The sequence below is a fragment of the Ochlerotatus camptorhynchus genome, unplaced genomic scaffold (genome assembly GCF_037179485.1).
Source record: "Ochlerotatus camptorhynchus isolate MF236.1 unplaced genomic scaffold, CSIRO-AGI_Acam_v1.1 ptg000457l, whole genome shotgun sequence".
In the NCBI taxonomy this organism is placed as follows: domain Eukaryota; kingdom Metazoa; phylum Arthropoda; class Insecta; order Diptera; family Culicidae; genus Ochlerotatus; species Ochlerotatus camptorhynchus.
The window spans coordinates 1,803,103-1,825,479 of NW_027040943.1; the positions used below are offsets into that span (position 1 = coordinate 1,803,103).

General features: G+C 40.6%; 2 protein-coding genes across 2 annotated transcripts in view; both read right to left on the minus strand.

Annotated features, from left to right (window-relative positions):
• The window catches only part of Gfrl (Glial cell line-derived neurotrophic family receptor-like), a 933,561-nt gene that overhangs the window by 723,654 nt on the left and 187,530 nt on the right, over window positions 1-22,377 (minus strand). The window lies entirely within an intron of this gene.
• LOC135712083 (uncharacterized) lies at window positions 2,516-6,690 on the minus strand. Its single transcript, XM_065235062.1, has 3 exons — window positions 6,448-6,690; window positions 5,192-5,506; window positions 2,516-2,626 (listed from the first exon to the last, which is right to left on the minus strand). Exons 1-3 carry the CDS (start codon window positions 6,688-6,690, stop codon window positions 2,516-2,518), a joined length of 669 nt encoding a protein of 222 aa, XP_065091134.1.

Consider the following 22,377-nt stretch of genomic DNA (forward strand, 5'->3'; position numbering starts at 1 on the left):
GTTCCATTTGAACTGCATGTAAATCTGCTGTTCTATTATCGGCAACTCGAAATCAGCAACAATTTGTAGTGCGTGTGTTTCATTTCAAGAAAACCCTGCTAGATTGCTTTTTCTCAGTGGTAAAAATATAGTCACATTCAAGCTGAAAGCATAAAGAATCGTTTGCATGCATTCAGCGAAGTGTTTTCGTAAGAAAATCCAGTGAAAATAGTGTTTCAATTTCGGTTGCCAAAAATAGTCTGTCATGCCGAAGCCGTCATTTCCCCTACTACCAGATATTTTTTTTGTACATGATCCAACAGCTCGGTCACAACTTTTCCTTCCATTTAATGGTAAACCAGCTCCTTGTTTGCAATGAATATTCCTGCAAATACTTATGACTAATAAAAGTCCTACAATATTTGTGAAAATAAAATTACTTTCCGTCATCTTCGAAACCCTTAAGCTGGGTTTAGACAGGGCAAGTCAATTGATCAAGTCAGTTGAATTCAACAGACTTGAATGCGAATTGAACGTGTAAACCATGCCATTCAACTGACTTGATCAACTCACTTGACTTGAACGAAAGTTGAGCCAGTCTCAACTTTTTCGTTCAAGTCAAGCAAAAAGGGAAAAAAGGAAAATGGCCGCTTCTGAAAATCTGCGTGCACATCATTAAAGGTTAAACGAATTGGTGGTATTCTTTAGTGAACTTGTACGATTGGTCAACATCGAAGTCAACATGTCGAGGTGGTCCGAAGAAAAGTCGCTAATATTTGTCCAATACTATGGAAACTATGGTTGTCTATGGGACACCAGCAGTGAACAGTACAGGAATCGTGATGCACGGAACCGGGCGATACAGTCATTGATACGGGACATGGCCGGGTCCGGCATAAATATGACAGATACGGAAATAAAAACAAGAATAAAGGCCATACGGACAACGTATACTGCAGAGAAAAGAAAAATAAATAAATCAAAAAAATCCGGCGCATCTACTGATGATGTCTACGAGCCAACATGCTGTTGGTTCGAGGAAGCAGATCGATTTTTACGAAGGGTAACTGATGTTCGTCCGGTCTTTGAAAACTTGGTAAGTTTATAGCCGCCAATATAATGCAACGATCAAGTTACGGTCATAGAAGGAGCAATTTGTCTAATCGTAATAATTTTCAGGATCAGCCGTCGGATCTGAATTCCCAGTCGTTTCGTGAAAACCGGGAAACAACGTCGAGCCAACTTCAGGTACCATTGATAATAAATTGTTCTGGAACAAATTTTATTACTACTTATCGCATATTTAGGATTCACCGGATTCACCCGAGTTGCCAACCACTCAATTTGACTACGATCTGAACAACGATGAAAGCCTGACCCAAGAGGGCCCAAGCAGGATTTCGAGAACCGGTAAAAAACGTCGGACCAATGCTACATTATCAGCAGTTGATAAACTCGAGCAAATATGCCAATCTGCACGAACTGGGCTCGCAGAAGATGAATTCGATATTTTTGGGAGCCATGTAGCGGCTAACTTAAGAAAATTAAGTGTAGTCAAGGCTCTTGACTGCCAAGCCGAAATCAACAGTATTCTGACCTATGCTCGAAAATCAGAACTCACTGCGTTCAACAACCCCGACGTTAACGTAACGACTGACAATAAAACTTTGTACAGGTCATGTTCGTTTACACCAGAAAGATTTGGAGAGATAGAGTTTGAAACAACAGGATTGGAATATACCAGCATAAATACGCTTCCGGCGGAGACGCTGACAGCAACCAGTGCTCCCGAAGTTACAAAGTCATCCGCATGTTCTACACCGGTTCAAAATGAAAATTCGGCCATAAACGGAGAAAATCTCCAGGTATATACGTCTTCCACCAACCTTCAACCCGAAAAGCAGCCACTTTGTGCCACACAGGCACATCCTGAGTCATATCCGGTCGCCATTAGGAAAGTTGGTGGTGCTGATCCATGGAATCAACTAGTTTGGCATGAGGGAAATTTGAATTCCGCGCAAGATCTGCTTTCGTTAGCTATTCAATCTATTATGGATTAAACGCATAAAACAAGTAAGTATATTCAAAAAAATAATTGAGGGAGTTTCCATTAAGTATGTCACGCGAAAATCACCACCTGCACCATTATTGTACCACGCATACTACTACTCCTCTGCTCCTAAGACCGTGACCTACTTAATGGATCGCCCCGTAAGTTGAAACATTAACAAATATTTTTGCAGGTTCTCCTTCCAACGGTTATTCAAACAACAAAACTATAAGAGTGATTGGTAGTCGGATTTAATATTTCTTGGAGAGGATCGCACATTTCTTCGTTATAACTTCGATGTATTCTTCTTTTTTTATTTGCTATTTTGCGCATTTACCTATCTAACTAAAAACAGTTCCGAATAAAACAAATTGATAACACTTCATCTTTGTGCACTTTTGGATTTATTTCTTAAAATCGCCCTTTTGGACCACTGTGAGGCGGAAGTAATGTACGGCTTGTAGTACTTGTAAACCACACCTGCATTCAGCCTTCCCTATGCTGGTGCGGATGGACAAGCCCTCCCGTCGGTTGCAGCAGGCCCATGGCGGTTTTCAACAGGGTGAAAACCGCCATGCCGGCACCCATCTCGTCAACCTGGTGTGGGATAGCAGATAGTGAATTCATTTGAAAGACTAGTGACTTTGGTCATAATATAAATTAAAATACAGATTCTCTAGTGGAGATTAGCCACTTATGTTTTCTTCTCCACTGCAAATCTGGTCTTAAATAAGTGGAAAACTTTAACTTTTCTCTGAATCTAATCACACTTTATGTAGAACAAAAGTTTTTCCAACATCTTGATCTAGGACTGCACGCTGGCAGCGCGATTGGCGTTGAATCAGAATCTTGGTTCCGGCTTTGTGTTTTTGCGTTCGGGTCTTGTTGAAATATTCGTAGTTTCCCTTGTAAGTGTTGATCCGCTGCGAATACATATACAGCATATCCTAAGGAACCGTATCGAAGAAGTTCCGGTCGTGGAACATGTGGTAATTGCATGTTGATTTCCGACAGTTCGTGGCTCAGTGGATCCGGCATAGATCTGTGCGTTCAGTTCCTTTTCCTTTCGCAACGATTCTGACCGAACCAATGTGTCATCACCAAATCCTGCTCGACGTGCAGAATCATAATGTGGCTTGGAATCTGCTATCAAATGAATCGGAGCACGTAAGTTGAAACATTAACAAAAATCACCATCACTGAAACTAACTTTTTATATAGGAAAAATACATAAAGATTGTTAACTGATCCTATGAAATCGTCGTCCTTTGATCTAATCTGAGTGAATGGAACTCAATGTGAGGTACTTATTTATTTATTTTTAGTCTGGATTTTATTCTTACACCAACTAATTGTTGATTTCGTTGTTGATTATAAAATAATCATTTACTGCCATCATTTAACAGCATTTAACTGCCATGGGACGGCACCTTTAGTTAAAAAATATTCTGCATAGTTTTCTCGGATAGCAGATGCTTGACGGGTGTGATTATTGCTGCCTTGTCTTTCGAGATGTTCCATTGCCATTGGTGTTTGCCTCCAGGCACCGGGTATAATATGACCTGTATCTATGTTCTCTACATCTATCATGCCGGTTGTGGTATAAGTTGACGGAGATGTTTTCCTCAACCAATTATGTAATGCTGTTGTTGCTTTCACAACGCAAGTAACTTTGTCTGGACTCAGAGGATTCGGTTTCTCATAAATCCTGAATTTGGATACTAGTAATCCAAACGCATTTTCAGAGACCCGCCTTGCTCTGCTGAGACGGTAAAGGGTGATACGGTCAAAATTTGGTCAATATCAACTTGACGTATTTCTTTCAATTTTGCATTTAAAAACCCTGAACACCCCTCATTTTGAAGGTATGTGTGTGTAGAATGTTGCTCCTATTTTGATTTTGGAATTCACTCTTCAGTTGTCAAAATGCCGTCCAAGCAAGAAGAGCAGCGTATCAAAGTTTTGCTCGCGCATCGCGAAAATCCGAGCTACTCGCACGCAAAGTTGGCAAAATCGCTAAAAGTTGCCAAATCAACCGTTACAAATGTAATTAAAGTGTTTGGGGAACGTTTGTCGACAGCCAGGAAGTCTGGATCGGGGGGAAATCGAAAACCGGAAGCCACTGAAACGACAAAGAGAGTTGCCGGTAGTTTCAAGCGAAACCCTAACCTCTCTCTCCGAGATGCCGCAAATAAGCTGGGTGTATCGTCTACAACCGTGCATCGAGCCAAAAAACGAGCCGGACTATCGACTTACAAGAAGGTAGTGACTCCAAATCGCGATGATGAACAAAATACGACGGCCAAAGCGCGATCCCGGAGGCTGGACACGACGATGCTGACGAAGTTTGACTGCGTGGTAATGGACGACGAAACCTACGTCAAAGCCGACTACAAGCAACTTCCGGGACAGGAGTTTTATACGGCAAAAGGAAGGGGAAAGGTAGCAGATGTTTTCAAGCACATGAAACTGTCAAAGTTCGCAAAGAAATATCTGGTTTGGCAAGCCATCTGTACCTGTGGCTTGAAAAGCAGCATTTTCATAGCTTCCGGGACTGTCAACCAAGAAATTTACGTGAAAGAGTGTTTGAATAAACGTCTGCTGCCTTTCCTGAAGAAACACGGTTGTTCCGTACTGTTTTGGCCGGATTTGGCATCTTGCCATTACGGTAAAAAGGCCATGGAGTGGTACGCCGCCAACAACGTGCAGGTGGTTCCCAAGGACAAGAACCCTCCCAACACGCCAGAGCTCCGCCCAATTGAGAAATACTGGGCTATTGTCAAGCGGAACCTAAAGAAGACCAAAAAAACTGCTAAGGGCGAGCAGCAGTTCAAGGCAAACTGGCTTTCTGCGGCGAAGAAGGTGGACAAGGTGGCTGTACAAAATCTGATGGCAGGGGTCAAGCGTAAGGCCCGGCAATTCGGATTTGGAAAAGCGGAAGCCTAACTGAATATTTTTCCTGAATTTTATACTAATTGAACTTGAAAAAGAAATTTAATTTGATTTTTTAAATACACGATTTCACCGATTTACACGCGTTTTCCCTTGACCAAATTTTGACCGTATCACCCTTTAGTTGAAAATTCTTTCTTTTAAAGTCATATTTTTCCGAGAGTATGGCTTCATCATGTACGGTTTCAATGGAAAGGCGTCATCGCCAACAATGAGTGTTCCCGCAGGATTCCCCAATCGGTTTTCTTCCATGTAGCGAAGAAGTGAGCTCTCCTGGAACAACCCACCGTCTGAAATCCTCCCTTGTGCACCAGCGTCGATGTATATGAACCGATAATCGGCATCTACTAAAGCAAGTAAGATTATGCTGTACGATCCTTTATAATTGTAGTAGTCTGATCCACTTTCCGGAGGATTTCGTATAAGAACGTGCTTGCCATCTATAGCACCAAAACACCCCGGGAAATTCCATTTGGTTGAAAATGCTTGAACAATCGGCATCCATTGCGTTTGTGAAGAGGGAACCTGAAGCTGGGTACAAAATTTGTTAGTAATATATATTTATATATATTATTATTAATGTCTTACGAAAATGTTACGTTCATTTAAAATAGATCAATTTAGATGGTCAAGTTTTGAACCAACCACAGCTTGCTTTTGGCGCTACTGTATATGGATAACAAATATAAAATACTGTGGTAGCCACTGTAAATTTCTGTCAAAAGCTCAGCAGTTTGATTGATCAATGTAATAATAATAACAATAATCATTCCGTACCAACTCTGTAAACCACACTTTGTATCGATTTTTTCTTGGCAAAGGAATCGCGTATTCGCCCTTATGCATGCTCACTGTCGAATTTAGACATAATGTGGACCAACAGGTCTGTGCCATAAAAAGGGAGGAAAGTCGATGAAGAGAATCGCTCAAAGCAAATAGGACCATTTGAAATGTTCATCGAGATTTAGACATCATTTTGTGGGCAATGTTTTTTTTTTTTTATGAAAGACAAATGTAAACATTGCCCTCAAAAAAAATCCTTCAGGTGGTGACGTCACCTTACAAGAGATAATTAATTTTGTAAGTGATTTTTTTTTTTGGTTGGTTGTATACATAACTTTTAATCGGAATAAAAAAAAGTATATGTAGTTTATGTTTCAGCCGGGAGTTGGTGTTTACTGCTAGCTCACAAACCGTGGGTACCTAATTATATAAAACGGGTCAAGAAAACGGCCAATTCGACCGCACAAGGGTTGTTTAAATCTGCTGCTGGACGGAACGGCTTGGTTTATTCACTTCAAGAAAGAAAATGGTAAGTTGCTCAGCAAGTTGGATGTGAAAGTAAGTCGGGATTACGTGTGGACCAAGCGAGGAACATGTATTACAGCATACACTGCACCAAGTAAATTACATTTTAACACAAAAATCGGGAATGGGTATAATAATAAAGTCCAGGATTAACTTACCTTAATGAAATTTTTCAAGGATTTGTAAATAGCTTCCAAGGTTTCTACCAGAAATGTAGAGGTTGTACATTTTGGTACTCTATATAAAAATTCCAGACTCTTGAAGGAGCCTCCGGTTGCAAGATACCTCAAGGTAATCATGAGCTTTATATGAACCGGTATAGCCGAGCGCATCAATGTGTCCTTTTTCATAATTTTTGGTCCAACTTTCGTCAATAGTTCTTTAAACTGCACAGCATTCATCCTCAAAAAATTTCTGAAATTGTATGGGTCTTCTAATCTTAGCTCATTTGCTAAATTATCAGAGGCTCCTTGAACGGCTCGTCGTTTAATCCAGTCTTTTATCCACACGCGTTTACGTTTTCGACTATTTTTTAAGTTTTCCGCCAATTCCGCAACCACAACCAGCACATTCTCAAGTACAGCCTTTTTTGCCAGTAATTTCGCCATGTTTAGAGATTTTTAACTTGTAAAAACCACAAATTTATTTCAACAGCCAAGAACTTGACTCCTACTCAACTAAATTCAACTCGCTTCAATTCAAGTGAGTTTATCAACTGACTTGCCTCGTCTAAACAAACAGATTCAATCGGATTGAATTCAAGTGACTTGAACCAAGTGAGTTGATCAATTGACTTGCCCTGTCTAAACCCAGCTTTAAGCTTCAGGGCGTGCAGTTTTCTTGTAAAATGCTGAATAATACTACTGTAAAATACTGAATAATGAAAATTTCGACTGATTCACAACTGGCGAAACTGGAGAGTATCGATACTACAAGGCTGGATACTAGAGATTCGATTGAAATTCGCTTCGTCAGATTATTTTCGGTTAACGATCCACAGTATTGAAGGTCTTGAATAGTTCTGATCATGATATCAGTTTTGATACTCTCCGAACCAACGAAATCCAAATGCATAGATTACTTCGTACAAATATTGTGAGAGGTGGTTCATGCTGATGGTTAATATTAACGTATGAACAACGTCTTTGTGGAATAAACTGGGGTGCAAATCGAAAAAAATAGTGTGACGAAATAGTGTCAGGTTTTTAACGCTTATAACTTGACCAATTATGGATGGATTTCGAATCTTATTAACCACTTGATTAAAATTTGATGTAAGATTCCTTTGGTGCAAATATTATAGTTGTTTATCAATAGTAAATTATTGAAAATTGATTTTTACCATGATCAACCATTCAGTGCTTGCTTGCTCTCGCACTAACTATGACTATCAGGCAGATAGCCGATAGTGAGGTTATTAAAGAGCGCACCTGCAATTTTTTGTGTTTTGGTGAATGTATTAACGCAAGAGAAAGTAGAGGGAAGTGAATCGATCAAAGCAGATCGAACCTTTTAAAATGTAAGTGACTAAAGACAGTCAAGTTCTTCTTTTCTTTATTTAACGTCGGCCGCAATTTAGACTGTGTTTCAATTGGTGGATATTTACTTAAAGTTGACGCTTCGAAAATAAATTGGAATGTATTTAAATCCCTCTGTTGTTGATCAGTTGATTTTCGAGAAGGTGAATGTCAAAATTGATTTCTTGTCTGTCAGAAATAATTCTGCAGGTTTATTTGAAAATTTTTCATCTGTCAAATTTAAGTGAAAATTCACCAAATGGAACACAGCCTTAGTGCCAATCACCGACGGAAATCGATTGACATCCATTGACGGCAATCGAATGTGCAAGAAGTCAGCTTGCACACCTGCGTATGATATCGCACCCATTCAACAACACACATGGGCCGGGACCAACGGCTTTACTTCTCTTCCGAAGGAAGACGTCACCAGAGATTTTTATGCCTCAGAAATTCCCCAATCCATTGGGTAAGAAAGACAGTCAAGTTATAGGCCGACCAACATGAGTTGATATATCCCAACCAACCGTCAAATCGCATGGAAATTGTTTGTTTTGGATGCAACATGGCAGCACATTGACAGGTCTATAACTGTGAAAGCTTGTTCGTGTGGTGTATTTGAAAACGCGCGAATTTATAATGCATGTTGCAAAATGCATCGCACGTGTAATTTGATTGAAGATGTAAAACAGTGTAACCGAATAAATTTAAAAAAATTTCCCTTGATTTCAAAAGTCTGTTAATATTTGTGGAAAAAACTAAAAAGTCTGTAAGTGTCTGTAACGACAAAACTATCTGTGAAAAAAAGTAAGCGGTTGTATCCAAGACACGACCGTAGATTTGACGTAGGCTAACGTGCCTCGGTATCAATATTCGGCGACTGTGTTAGGGAAACCACTTTTTTCCATATAGGAAACGCCTCGTTTTCTGACGACAAAATTACGCATTTTTGTACACGAAACGCACGGAATTTTTGGTTTATTCAATTGATAATATCAAAAGCGAATATTTATTGAGGGTATTTCATGCTAAAATTTTCCAATCGCGAGATTTTGTGCTTTTTTCTAGCATCATGGAGCAAACCTTCCCTTAAATTGAAGTGTTTCTGGTTAATCGACAAGGTCATGTGGTATTCGGTCATTGCGAAAATCTTATGTACCACTTCTATACTGTTACACATTTGACCACAAACGTTAAATTGCTGGGTGAATAATCAAAGAGCTTTGATGAGGCGAGCGAACGCTCAATGAAAATTTACTCTTAAACAACAATAATTTATAGTGATCCTGAAAAGAAATGTTTTGTCGTGATGGTTGAGTAATGCTGAGTTACTAGGGTGTTCAACACAGATGAGGTTGGCGAGCTGTATGTTGTTTGGAACGAGGGTGACGCGCTTGGCATAGATGGCTCAGTAGCGGTGTGGTTTCTTCCTCCTTCTGCGGTGAATCGAGGGCACTTGTGGGCAGCCTTGATAGCTAGCTGCTTGCGGGGAGCCTTTCGTTGTACTGTAGAACTATGTTCAACGCAATGCGTCAAAAGTAATGCTGCTGCTGCTGCTGCTGATGATGATGATGATGACGACCCTCCGGACACCACCACACACGGTGATTGAATAGCACCGTTCGGCGAGACCAGATGGAATTCGATTTTGAAATCTGTGTTAGGGAAAGCTCTTTTTGCACCATTGCAACAGTTGGAAATTTGTGTAATTGTCAATAGTGACCTATTGAAAATTGATGAAGTGTTCATTTTAGCAGATTTGTAGAAAAATTTCCAATCCATTGGCTTGTTTAGAATTAAAATCCATCCGCTATTGACAGAGTTATAAGTGGTCAAAACCTGACCACTTTTCGTAAAGTGGGCGATTTTGGTTTTTTGAAATTGCACCCCCAATATGTTGCCGAAAGACGTAATCCTACGTCAATGAAAGTCATTAAATTCACAGATATGTCTGTTAATCTGGCATCGTAGCATCTCTGTTCTGAAGGGAATTTTATGGGGATTATGAGTAACATTCAAGGGACCTCTATTTAAAGCAAATCAGAAGGAATTTCAAGGAGCATTCCAAGCGAATTCGGTCGATTTGGACACATCCAGCAATTTTGCCAACTTGGCGTGTGAGAACGTCGGATTCTTTTGCTGCGCGAGCAAAATTTGGACACGCTGCTCCTCTTGCTTGGACGTCATTTTGAAAACTGGAGAGCAAACGGTGAAAATTCTTCATAGCAACCATTGTATATAAAACCAACTTCCAAATACAGCATTTCAGGTTTTTTTTAGGTTTCAGGTTCTACGCATTTTTAACATAAATACACCAATTTGAAGTTGACCAATTTTTGCGCGATCCAGACTTTATATTATAAATAGTATTTCAGCTTCAACAGCATAATTTTCTCTTAATAGGAAACCGTGTTCTCCTGATACAACTTTTTAATTTGGCTCTTCAATATTTTGTGATTTTGAAGAAAGGATGATAAAATTAGCATTATGAGGAGAGCTGCAAGGAAGTATGTATACAAATTCAATGGGAATCTAATTCCATATCTTGCTAATAAATTCAGATAGTTTGAAAAAAGTCCTAAATGAATTCATATGACGTTTTAAAAATTATCAAAAACTTTAGACAGGTTTGGTAGGATATGTTTAACATATTTCCAACGAAACACAGAGCTGTGTTTAAGGAGGTTCATAAGAAATTGCCATAAGATTGTTGAAAGTAAAAGTAATTCTGGAGGCAATTTGAAATAAAATCCTAAGGAAATTCTTGACAAAATTGCAAAGATATCCAAAGATAACATCGAAAAATAAAAATTTTGTTAAGTTTCAGCTTCTGTACTCAGAAATTCAAGATACAGGATTATAATAATCATCAAGATTTTGAGACAATTGAACATATTGTAGGATCCTGGCACAGAACAGAAGTGGAAATTCAAATTAGAAAGTGGCTCCACTATGCATTGGCGAACACTAGTGCACCTAGAAGGCATCTTATGCCTGCAGGTAAGATAGAAAGCATGCTATGATAGAGTTAGTGCGCATAGAAAGCCTGTATGGAACTCTACAAGAACACATCGCTTGTTTTGATTCACCGATTTGTTTGCACTTCACCTTCTGTTCTGTGATCCTGTTCTTGGAAAATTGTTTAAGATTATGAAGTTTGATTCAAAATTCTAAGCGGGATAGTCAATATATCGTACATTGAATACGTATTAACAACATGCATATGTTAAAGTTTCAATCAAATTCCTGGCTATGTGTTCCGATTGTTTTCGATTCCCAGTTCTCCCAGGGAACCGGGAATCAGTGACTGTGAGGTAAAGATGGCTCTGCGGTGAGCAAGAGAAATGTGTTGTAAAAGGAACTGTCAAGTCGTCAATGTTGGCATGCCTGGGCGAAACGAGCACACAGGCTCACGACGCCAAGCTGCGGCCATGCTACTTCATTTGCGATCGAACATTGGACTGGGTAAGTTGTGTGTATCACGGTTTGTAAGGGTGATTCTTTCCGGAAGATATCCAAAAGCCCCACAGTGGCCATCCTGCTGTACCCATCTCGCACATTAGCGTGAGTGCGTCTATTTGTATCAAAATTTTCGTGTAATACAATTCCGTGGAATATTACAAAAATTTCGATTGATTCCGTGGAATTCTGCTATGTTATATTTTTTGGAAATTTCGTTTCTTATATTTCGCGGAGTAAGCTGAAGAAAATTCCTTTTCGTTTCATACCTTCAAAAATTTCATATCGCATACACACGCCCACCAACTTAATTGGTGTTCATGGCCGCTTTGTCGCTATAAAGTTTACTTCCCTGCCGTGAGGGGAGTTTCAGATTCTGCATACAGCACAGCAATAAACAAATTCCCTACGCATCCGGGCAATTCACGGTTAATTAGATCGTAACATGTCCCAATTAAAAACCAAGCTCGTAAAACATAAGCGTTATGAGCCTCCACGGCTACGACCTAAGAAAAAAGACGCTGACAGTTCCTTGAATACATGCAAAGTAGACCGGCGGAGCTGTGCATTTAATTTCAGCATTCCAGTATTGAATATTTCAGTGCTCCCCTAAATTTGTAACGTTGAATTAGACAAAACTCATTTCCCATAATAACAGACTCGCTGTCAGTTGTTTTCTTCCTAAGCAACTCTTTTTCCGATATTCAAATAACCCTTCCTGCTCAATGCAGGAGAAAAAGTAATTCCCGGGTGCTTAAATTCTAATTAACACAAATGTTACCCAAACCCCAACCGGACCCGTCTGGTTACCGCGTTGGGCACTTTTACACACATGCTCATTACGTGCCAGCCTACGTGGGATGAATAATTGAAAGGTTCCGAGAAAATACACTCCCAATTCTCGGAATGGCAAGGCCAACCGAACGACGGGGAACTCGAACAACATTTATCTTGTACCAGAAGCTATTTCGGTGTTCCTGTAACGTCTCTCACCTATAGTGGGCCTCTTTTCTTGTTTTTTTTTTTATCAAACGATGTATCAATGAACTTCCACTTTGGTGCCATATAACTTTGTAAAACAACCTTTGGCAACACCGAACAGCTCCAGACGGCGAAAGAAACGAGACACTCCTCGGTAGGTGATGGGCGGTATCACTCATCAATTATTCATTGAAAGCCCAACAGGGGTGCTCGTTGTTCTGGGCGGAAAACCAAAAGAGGATGACAAGCTTTCCGTAGGGCTACCAGTTACTTCGTAGAAGTAAGGTGGGTTAGCATTAGTAATGTTACTATTTCTATGAGTACACGGTTGGAATGGAATCTGCACTGGACTGAAAAAAGCCTGAAGTGATATGATTTGGCTGACGGCAGAATTGGTGACTGACCTGGATTGGACAAACAAGTGACTCGATAAAATTGTCGATCGGGCAAAATGGTTGCCTCCATAAGCCTATAGTCAGCTACTACAACTCAGCTGGAAGTTTTTAAGAAGCACGCCTAAATTTGCACCCCATGTCTCGAATGTTCATGTGCTCTCTGGTGCTAACTCAAAGTTCATCACGATTGAAGGCATATTTGCTTCACACAAAGTGGGAAAATTTATTGCTTTCGCCATAAATCTGGCCTGATCCGGCGATTTCGTCCACGATTACCGCACAGGTTCTCTGGTGGAACGCGTGTGAGCAGCAAATTGGCCCTCTCAGCGATGATTGCGTCATTATAGCTCATTTTGACTGCGATCGGCTCTCCATCGCATTCGGGAGTCATTTGATTGTAGCTTCCGGTCGGACACATTTTGTTCGCCAGTTCAGATCAACATGTCAATCAGAAGGCTCCCCCGCGAGGCCAGGTGTTTTCACACCCACATCTGTACGTGGGCAATCAATTTGCCACAGTGATGTAACGGGTTGGAAACCGGTTTCCCTCGTCTGCATCCGTTAATTGGACAGTTTGAACGCGAAATCGAAAAATCATTGCCGTAGGTCAGCGAAAAGCGTTGCTCAAACAAAACAGATTGTTCCGGGAAATTGTTGCGTTACGAGTAAAAGGGAGGGGTTATCACCATTGTGTGGATTGAATGGGAAATATGAGTGATGTATCAACTCTGTGAAATGCGGAAGCGATCAGATTTTAATCGATAAGGGAGCCAAATTGATTGTGTGTTGATGGAAATGCAATTACAAACAGAATCACGCAATTGTTTGCGGGGAGGTTCTGACCAGTGCTGAGATTTTTCATTGACGCGATATTGACAACATTATGTTCAACGTCATCACTGGAAGAATTGATTCTCAATAATGTCACATTTCCAGGTAGTCAAGGGACGTAGATGCATGTTCACTTTAACGGCTTTGATTAATTTCTTTAATTTCGTTACAAATTTAATCAATAACAAAAACTGCACACGTTCGTCACTGACAGCATGGCCACTGCCAATTGACATGGTTTCCCTTGAAGATGACTCCTAACTCAAATGAGCGACCAAAGCTGTTTTGTAAATATAGCCGTGCATTGTCGAGGTTCTACAACACTGACTGTGACCTAGTATTGGAACTGGGGGTAAGTACGCCCGGCCCCTTAAGCACTGAGACTATTTTTAAATAATAGTGAGTTGATATGGTTACCATTTTCTATGTCAAGGTCTCATAGCCTAGTCAGTAAAGGCACGGTATTACCGAGCCGGAGGCAGCTGGTTCGATTCCCGGTCCGGTCGAGGGGGAATCTTTGGGTTGGAAATTGTCTCGACTTCCCTGGGCATAGAGTATCATTGTGCTTTCCAAATTCATGCATTGGTATATTGGCATCGAAAGCTCTCAATTAATAACTGTGGAAGTGCATTTAGAACACTAAGTTCGGAGCACGCAGTAAGCTAATATGCACTAAGCAATAAGCTTGAAATGCGAATAAGAAAAAGAATATCATGTCAAGGCAGTCATGAATAGAAATTGTGTGATAGCAAGGTTTGAAGAGGTTTTTTTGTAATTACAAAAAAGGGCCAAAAATTTACGTACTTAAATCAGGAGGAGGGGGTAAGACCGGTTGTCTTTACCAAACGAGCTTTTGAAATTCTTAAATTTGATTAAATTATATGTTTCCGAGGTTAAGTGAATAATGATGTTATTCATAATGATTAAGGGAGCGTGCATGAGAAACTTTACACTTTAAAACTGGTAACTATTTAGAATTCAGAATCAGTGGTACTACGTTTCTGGCTCGCTAACCATAAATACGACTGTGGGTTTGTGCATAGAACTTGCACGGTAGTCGAATTAATTAGTAGTGTTCAAACAAGTTATCCTGTTTAAGTTGCCCATTAAAATTCTCAAACATGTCCGATGTTGAGAAAAGTGTGAATTTGTGGATGTTTTCATTCCGTTTCCCTTTATGTTCACCAACTCTCTAAAATCCTGGTGCAATTTCATATCACAACCAAATTCCTTAAATTTTTTTACAGCTGTTGGGGGCCTCAATACAAACCGAAATATCCATAAACAGTAAATATTTGTGACTAACCCTTTTACCTAGCACTCCACATAGGGTGACGGTCTTACCCTACTTATCAAGTGACGATCTTACTACACCAGACCATATGTTGACATAGACAACGTCTTACAGGAAATCTAAAATTGCAAACGTCACGAAAAGGTGTTAGGTTTTGAACGGTTATAACTTTTTCATTTATGGGTAACATTAAAATCCAAATTCACCAATCGATAGGAAATAACTCTACAAATAGGCTGAATTTTTTTTTCCTTTTTTTTCTTAAAAATTAGTATTGATAAATGTACAAATTAAAAGTAAAAATTTTATCACTGTGTTCATGTAACCAAGAATAAATGTTTTTTCCCAAAACGACTCTCCATAATCGAGTAACAATTGGTTGCACATCGTTCTGCTTGAACCTGAAAAATGATAATAGAGCGCTGCTGTCGTGTCTCCGTCCATGAGAAAGCGGAGAAGAACAGTGGTAAGCCGAATACAAGTTGGGTTCCGTACCAAAGCGGACTATGAGTTGGTCGACACCAACCTGAGGACTTCTAAGGTGAAATTCTTCACCCACGACATTCCCGGTGAGAAACCGTTCAAGATCGTCATCAGGGGCCTACCAAAACCCGAAGTTTATCGAAGCTGAAATCAGGGACCGGTATAAGCTGGCCCCAAGTGCCGTCTATCGGATGACAAGAAGAGACGAGAATGTGAAGGCGTATCCGGATTGCCTTTTCCTGGTACACTTCCAGAAGGGAACGGTGACGCTCAACGCGCTGAAAGCCATCCGCTCCATCAATTTCATCATCATTCGCTGGGTGCCATATCGTGGCGGCCATTGCGATTTGACTCAGTATCAACGGTGTCTGAACTTCGGACACGGCACCCGAAACTGCAACATTAAACCACGCTGCGGCAATTGCGCTCAAGACCATGCCACCTCCGAATATGCTGCGGATGAAGCTGTCGCGTCCAAATGCGTCAACTGTGGTGGTGCTCACCAAGGATCTGACAAGCTGTGCCCTAAACGCGAGGATTTCAAGCGCATCCGAAAACAGGTGTCCACCAACAATCAACCAGAACAAAGTAAGGATAAAGTCTCAGCTTTCACGAAGGAGGACTTTCCGCCTCTTCACGAACAAGCGAATTCGCGGGTGCGATCTGCTCCCCCTCAAGAAACGTCTGGATCTTCTGCTGGAAAAAGCTCTCCATCTCCCCCTGGATTCTGGAGACAACCAACAATGCAAAACAACAACCCCAATCTGTTTTCAGCGTATGAACTGATGAAAATTTTCGTCAACATGACCGGTGTTCTATGTAAGTGCCGCAATAAGCCCGAGCAGATCCAAGTGCTCGGTACGTTCATCATCCAGTATGGTATCTAAACCCACCGAAGGCAATACCAACGCTCTGGTCTGCCTGTCCTTAAGACCCACTGTAATCGCCTAACAAAAACCATCCAAGCCATGGTGGACCTCAGAAACCAGGACTTTGCTAACAGGATCCGCTCTCTCCCAGATTGTGCAAAGCACTTTTGGAAACTAACCAAAATTCTTAAAAATAAGTTAAGACCCATTCCACCACTGACCCCACTGGATTGATACGGCAACCCAGTGGTTCATCTGTTAACCTCTGAAGAGAAGGCTGCCGCGATAGGTCAACACTTCGTCAGCTCCCATAATCTCGGACAAAACATCGTCAGCCCTCATGAATCTGAGGTAGCTGAAAATGCAACCAATCTTCATCAGATTCCTAACATTTTTCCAGAGGAATCCGAGATTACGGCTGACGAACTGTTGGCCTATATCAAATCATCTAAAAACATGAAGGCCTCAGGTTTCGACAACATCCTGAATCTGGAACTAGAACATTTGAGTTCCAGATTCTACAACCATCTGGCACTGATTTTTAATCAGTGCCTCAGACTTGGCTACTTCCCCTCGTGTTGGAAGTCAGCTAAAGTCATACCCATCCGGAAACCTGGGAAGGATCCGTCCTCTCCTTCAAGTCATCGACCAATCAGCCTTCTCTCAGGGTTATCAAAACTGTTCGAAAGAGCAGTCTACCACCGGCTCCTTACATCTGCCGAACAAAACAACATCTTACTCGAGGAACAGTTTGGTTTTCGGAAAGGTCATTCGACCGTCCACCAGGTGACTCGAGTGACAAACATTCTCAGACGGAACAAGTCTGTTTCGAAAACATCTGCCATGGCGTTGTTGGACGTCGAAAAAGCGTTCGACAATGTCTGGGATGTTGGCCTGGTGTTCAAATTGCAGCAGTACGGTCTTCCAACCTTCCTAGTGAAGATAATAAACAACTATCTATCGGACAGGACGTTCCGAGTCTCTCTGAATGGCATCACATCGGATGCTTTCAACATCGGTGCCGGGGTTCCACAAGGAAGCATCCTTGGCCCAATTCTATTCAACCGGTTTACCTCAGATATGCCGGCTCTTCCTGATGGTGGATCGTTGTCTCTGTTCACAGCCCTAGTAGCACGCTTGTCACAAATCAATTGTAGAAACTTATATTAGACTTATTTCAGTCATAAACAAGTTGCTGTAACTTATTGTGATGAAAGTGTGCTACTCGGGAGATGACACATCTATCATCTACAAGGGTAGGGTCATCGGAGCTCTGACTGCCAAACTTCAGAGAGGCCTGGACGTCCTGTCTGAATATTTCAACAACTAGAAGATCCGTATCAACGCGGCAAAGACCCAGGTCATCATCTTTCCACACTCAAAATCTCCCAGACTTGTTCCGTCTGAGAATAATAAGATCTGCTTAAACGGCTCAGTGGTGGAATGGTCCAAAGAGGTCGTGTACATTGGGCTAACACTAGACAGCAAGCTTCTTTTCAGGGAGCACGTTGACAAAACCAAAACCAAGTGCAACGTCTTGCTTGCTGTCTACAAACAAATCATCCTTCCCGTAATAGAATACGGGATGCCAATCTGGGAGAGTTGCGCCAAATACCATCACCTCAAACTCCAAAGGATCCAAAACATGATCCTTAGGATGATCCTTATCAGTCCCCCGCGGACTAGAAATTCTGAGGTCCACCGCCTCGCTGGTCTTCAGACACTGGAGTTACGGAGAGCTGACTCCATCGCAAGGTTCAGAGATTGCTGTAGACGATCCGATCAACAGATCGTCAGGCATCTGGCACGTTAGGTTAAGTAGGTAGAATAACAAATTAAAACATTCAAACAAATTACTTCACAAGAAGAAAATTGAAAAACATTACACTGTAAAACACAACATGTACAACACAAAATCAAAAAATTCACCAAAGATGAAGAGCCCTTCTGGCTAACCTCTTGCCCTGTATTAGCAATTGTAAACCACATAACAAATCAAAATAAAGAAGAATTTTACTTCTACTTACCATGTGGGTCATTCTCCATTCTGACGCTGAAAAGGTAGCATCTACTTCGAAAGCAGGAAGGAACAGCAGCTAGATAGCCAACTGACCGAACGACGGTAGCCAAAGCAACCCGGAAGAACCAGCAAATCAACCAAGCAACTGTAGAAAACCGACCGACGACGAGCAAGCGAGCCCTCTCCTTCTTTTGGAAGCGAGAGTTCCCAAGCGAGCCCTCTATCGTTCGACGGTAGCCAAGGCAACCCGGCAGCACCAGCAAAGCAGCCAATCAACCAACCGACCAAACGGCGAGCAAACGAACCCTCTCCTTCTTCTGGAAGCGAGAGTCCCCAAGCGACCCCTCTGTCGACGTTAACCAAGGCAACCACCGAGTACCGATCAGCAAACACCAGCAGCCTACTACGATCGAGAACTTGGTACGGAAAGCCCTCTTATTCAAATAAGTAGCGCAATCCAACCAAATCTCGAGTAGGATGATGCCCTGCTACGACAATGGCGCAGTCGGTGACGATGTCGAATCTTCTATCAAGAGGTAAGCTTAGGAATTGTGAGAAATCATGAGATGATATGAAATAAGCGGATATCAAAGGTGTATTTCAATAGGAAAGATGAAATATATACTTGAACTCTTATGGAAAAGGAAGAGTTCAATAATTTGCCACAATTTCAGTAATATACAATGAATGGACTCTTATAGAAAAGGAAGAGTTGAAGTTAAATAATATTCCAATTGAAAAGATGGAAATATTAAGAAAACTCCGATGGAAATTGCAGATGTTTTTTTTTTAATAGATAGAATTATGATTGGATAAGCTTGTTTCATATTCCTCTTCGAATCTTTGTGTGGATCCTTTGGGTTAATCCTGCATTGACACCGATTACAATAATCAGCCAGGAAGTCGATTTGGACCAATTTTTAATTAATAAAAAAGTCAATGTTTATTGGTATCCAAGCCTTTAAGGGAAATTATTATAATTTTACAGAAAATCCAAACGGAAGGTTACGGAAAAGCTGAAGGACGAATGATCAAACATGAAGGAAGAATTGGAAAGGACGCTGATTGAGAAGGAAGAGCTAACGGCGCCGGTGGTGTAGTGGTAAGCGTGATTACCTCTCACCCCAGCAGGCCTGGGTTCAATCCCAGTCGGCGCCACCGGGATGTTCTGAGCAGGCTTCCAAAAAGTACAGCCTTCTCGCGACAGTTGGTTTATACCTGAATTGACTGTTGCTTTGTGTGCTTTACTACCGCTTGCTACCGTACGTTCAGATCTGAATTCGAAGTGTATTGGCAACAGCGCACGCACCAACGAATGAAAACTGTATTAGAACAGTCGCATCTATACCCGCTTTGCTAAAATCATCGTGCTTGGAACGTAGTTAACCGAATGGGCTGTATTTATACATTTCTTTATGACCAGGTTCTCAATGTTTCTGTCGTCATAACAGCCTTCACAAACCGACGACATCCCTCAGCTTACCCAAGTGGCTGTCACGAGACATTATATACAATTAATATACGGCAGTAGAGTATGGAAGAAACCCAGAAGAATGATCCCGAACAGATATGTCGGCCCGATGTCGGATCAATGTAAGGTCAATTTACGGTCGACGTCGGCCAAATGTCGGGTCGATGTCGGGTCAATTATGTGTTTATGTCGGGTCAATGTCGGGCCAATATCGGGTTGGGGTTTGGTAGAAGTCAGGTTGGTGTCGGGTAGGCTTATATTTTTCGCCGGAGACCGTGCGTTTTTAAAAAAATATCGGATGAAAATTTTGCAATGGGCAGCACGAACGTGATATCAACCGAACGAGCTCCGGCGCCACACTGGTAGTGTAGTAGCAGTCTTAAGCGCCCATTACACATGTCAATATATTGACAATAAATTGACATACTGACAATATTATTAAAAAGGTGATATTGATGATGATGATTGATGACAAGTATTGACGAAAAGCTGATTTTCATTTCACTTTGTCAATACTCAGAATATATTGACAAAAAAAAACAATCAATTCTATCAATATCATCAATATACGAATATTGACAACATCAATGGCAATACGTTTGAAGCCTTTTAACCTCAATGTATTAAAGTCAATATTACTTTCTTAATTTCCCCACACAAGAAACATGGATCAGCGGGTCAAAAGAGAAACGTCCTTACTGGACCTATGCACTGAAAAAGTTTTCATATAGTTTCCATTGGGAACGCACATGATATTTTTCCAATAACAAAATTAATGATTTTTATCTGAAATTCAAATAACGTTCATACGATCACATGAATTGTATATGACAAATCACATAAACTTCATTGGACACATAAGGTTCATGTGGTTTTGTGATGCGATTCCCAATTATGAGATCACATGAAAGTTAAGTGAAATTCTAATGGATATTTTCCATTGGAAATGTGATTTATTTTTTGAGTGTGGAAAATACTAACTACACACTGATTTCGGATAACCTGAGTCGGTAAAATTTTACCCGGTTTTTGAACTACTGAAAAAGTCGGTAAAATTTCAAATTACCGTCACTCGTAAGAAAACAATAAAATCGACACATTATCATTGAACGGTTTTAAATAGGTCCGTACAATTTCGTAATAAATTTCAAAATTGTTGAATTGGTTGGTACTAGAAATACTCAGAGGAAGAGATGGGCGGAGAGAATGTTTTGAGCCAAATTAACCGTCAAAATCTGAGCCAATCGAACATTCCCATTAGAATTTTTCCGAGGATTTCTTATTCTTTCTAGAATAAATTTGAAAGTATTGCAATCGAACAGAAATTCAATCCCCTTTATGTTTTGTGTGCTTCTCAAATTCAACTAGGTTTTGGAACCAAAAACAATACAAAATGATCTTCGTTGGTTAATGAATGGCACCAAGTAATGTGCAAAATATTGCAATGCAATCAATTATTATTTTGCATGTAAATCGAATCAAAAATAAAAGTCATTTGAAATGCTAGCTTCTAGCAAGGGTTGCAAGATAATTAAGGAACAAATCCTTGCTGCCGTATTGTATTTTGTTTGCTCCGCCTATCACACCCTCTGAGCATTTCTAGTTGGTACTATCCTTTCACTCCACTGAAAGTTCCAATAAGAAACTGTCAATGTTTGTTAGAAGATATGATTTCTCGACGGTTCCGTCAACGCCAATATCAAATGTTGTAACTTTTTGACAGGACACAGAAAATACACAGGACAACATGATAACAAATTAATGGAATTTAATCAAATCGATTGTCGACTGCGTGGAATTACCACTTGTGTTGAATAACCCACGTTCATGGTATGCAGTTTCCCATAAATAAACTATTATGCTGATGTTTTGGTAAACATTCCTAAAGGAAAAACTTGCATATATTATTGAATTTGCGTTACATGTGAAACGCAGATAGTATTAATTTTATTTTAAAGTAAAAAAAAACAAAATTTCATGATTATGCTTGTGATTTTGTAGAAAATGAACATCGATATAGACGAAGCCTGGGTAGTGATTGGCGACTGTAAAAGGAAACTTTTTTTTATTTAGTTTGATATCCATTTTATATCACACACGAAGATTTAAACAAAATGCCAACACTGCATGCGTGAAGGTGCATTGTGAGTCAGTCGGTCTAAATGACGTACGTTCTCCCTCCTCTTGGGTGGGGGAAGAATATTGAGAAAGTGAAATGAAAATCAGTTTTCAACAATACTCGTCATCAAACCATCGTCATCAATATTATCTTTCAATAATATTGTCAGTATGCCATTTTTTTGTCAATATATTGACCTGAGTAACAAACGCTTTAGTGTATTGTCATTAATGTTGTCAATATTTATATATTGATTATATTGTAAGGAAAATTGACAATACGATGTTTGTCAATATATTGACATATGTAATGGGCGCTTTACGACATACCTACAAACAAAATTTCAAAGCCAGCAGCAACGAATCGGCAGTTTGACGGACTGCTTGTTGTGTGTACGAGGAACGTTACGAATGACCATCCGAGGCTGTCATAGCCGAACGAACAAAATACATGACTAAGAACGAGCTGTCGTGTACTGCACAAGACGGCAACGTTGCATGTCGTATAACAGCCTCACTGTGGGCTGTCGCTTATAGCTCAATCTCAAGGCTGTCATAGGAAAAAGAAAGCGACAGCCGTTGGAATACTGTCATGAGGCGGTACTTTTGGTATGCCTGGTTCTGAGGCATAACATCTCTGATCACGCCTT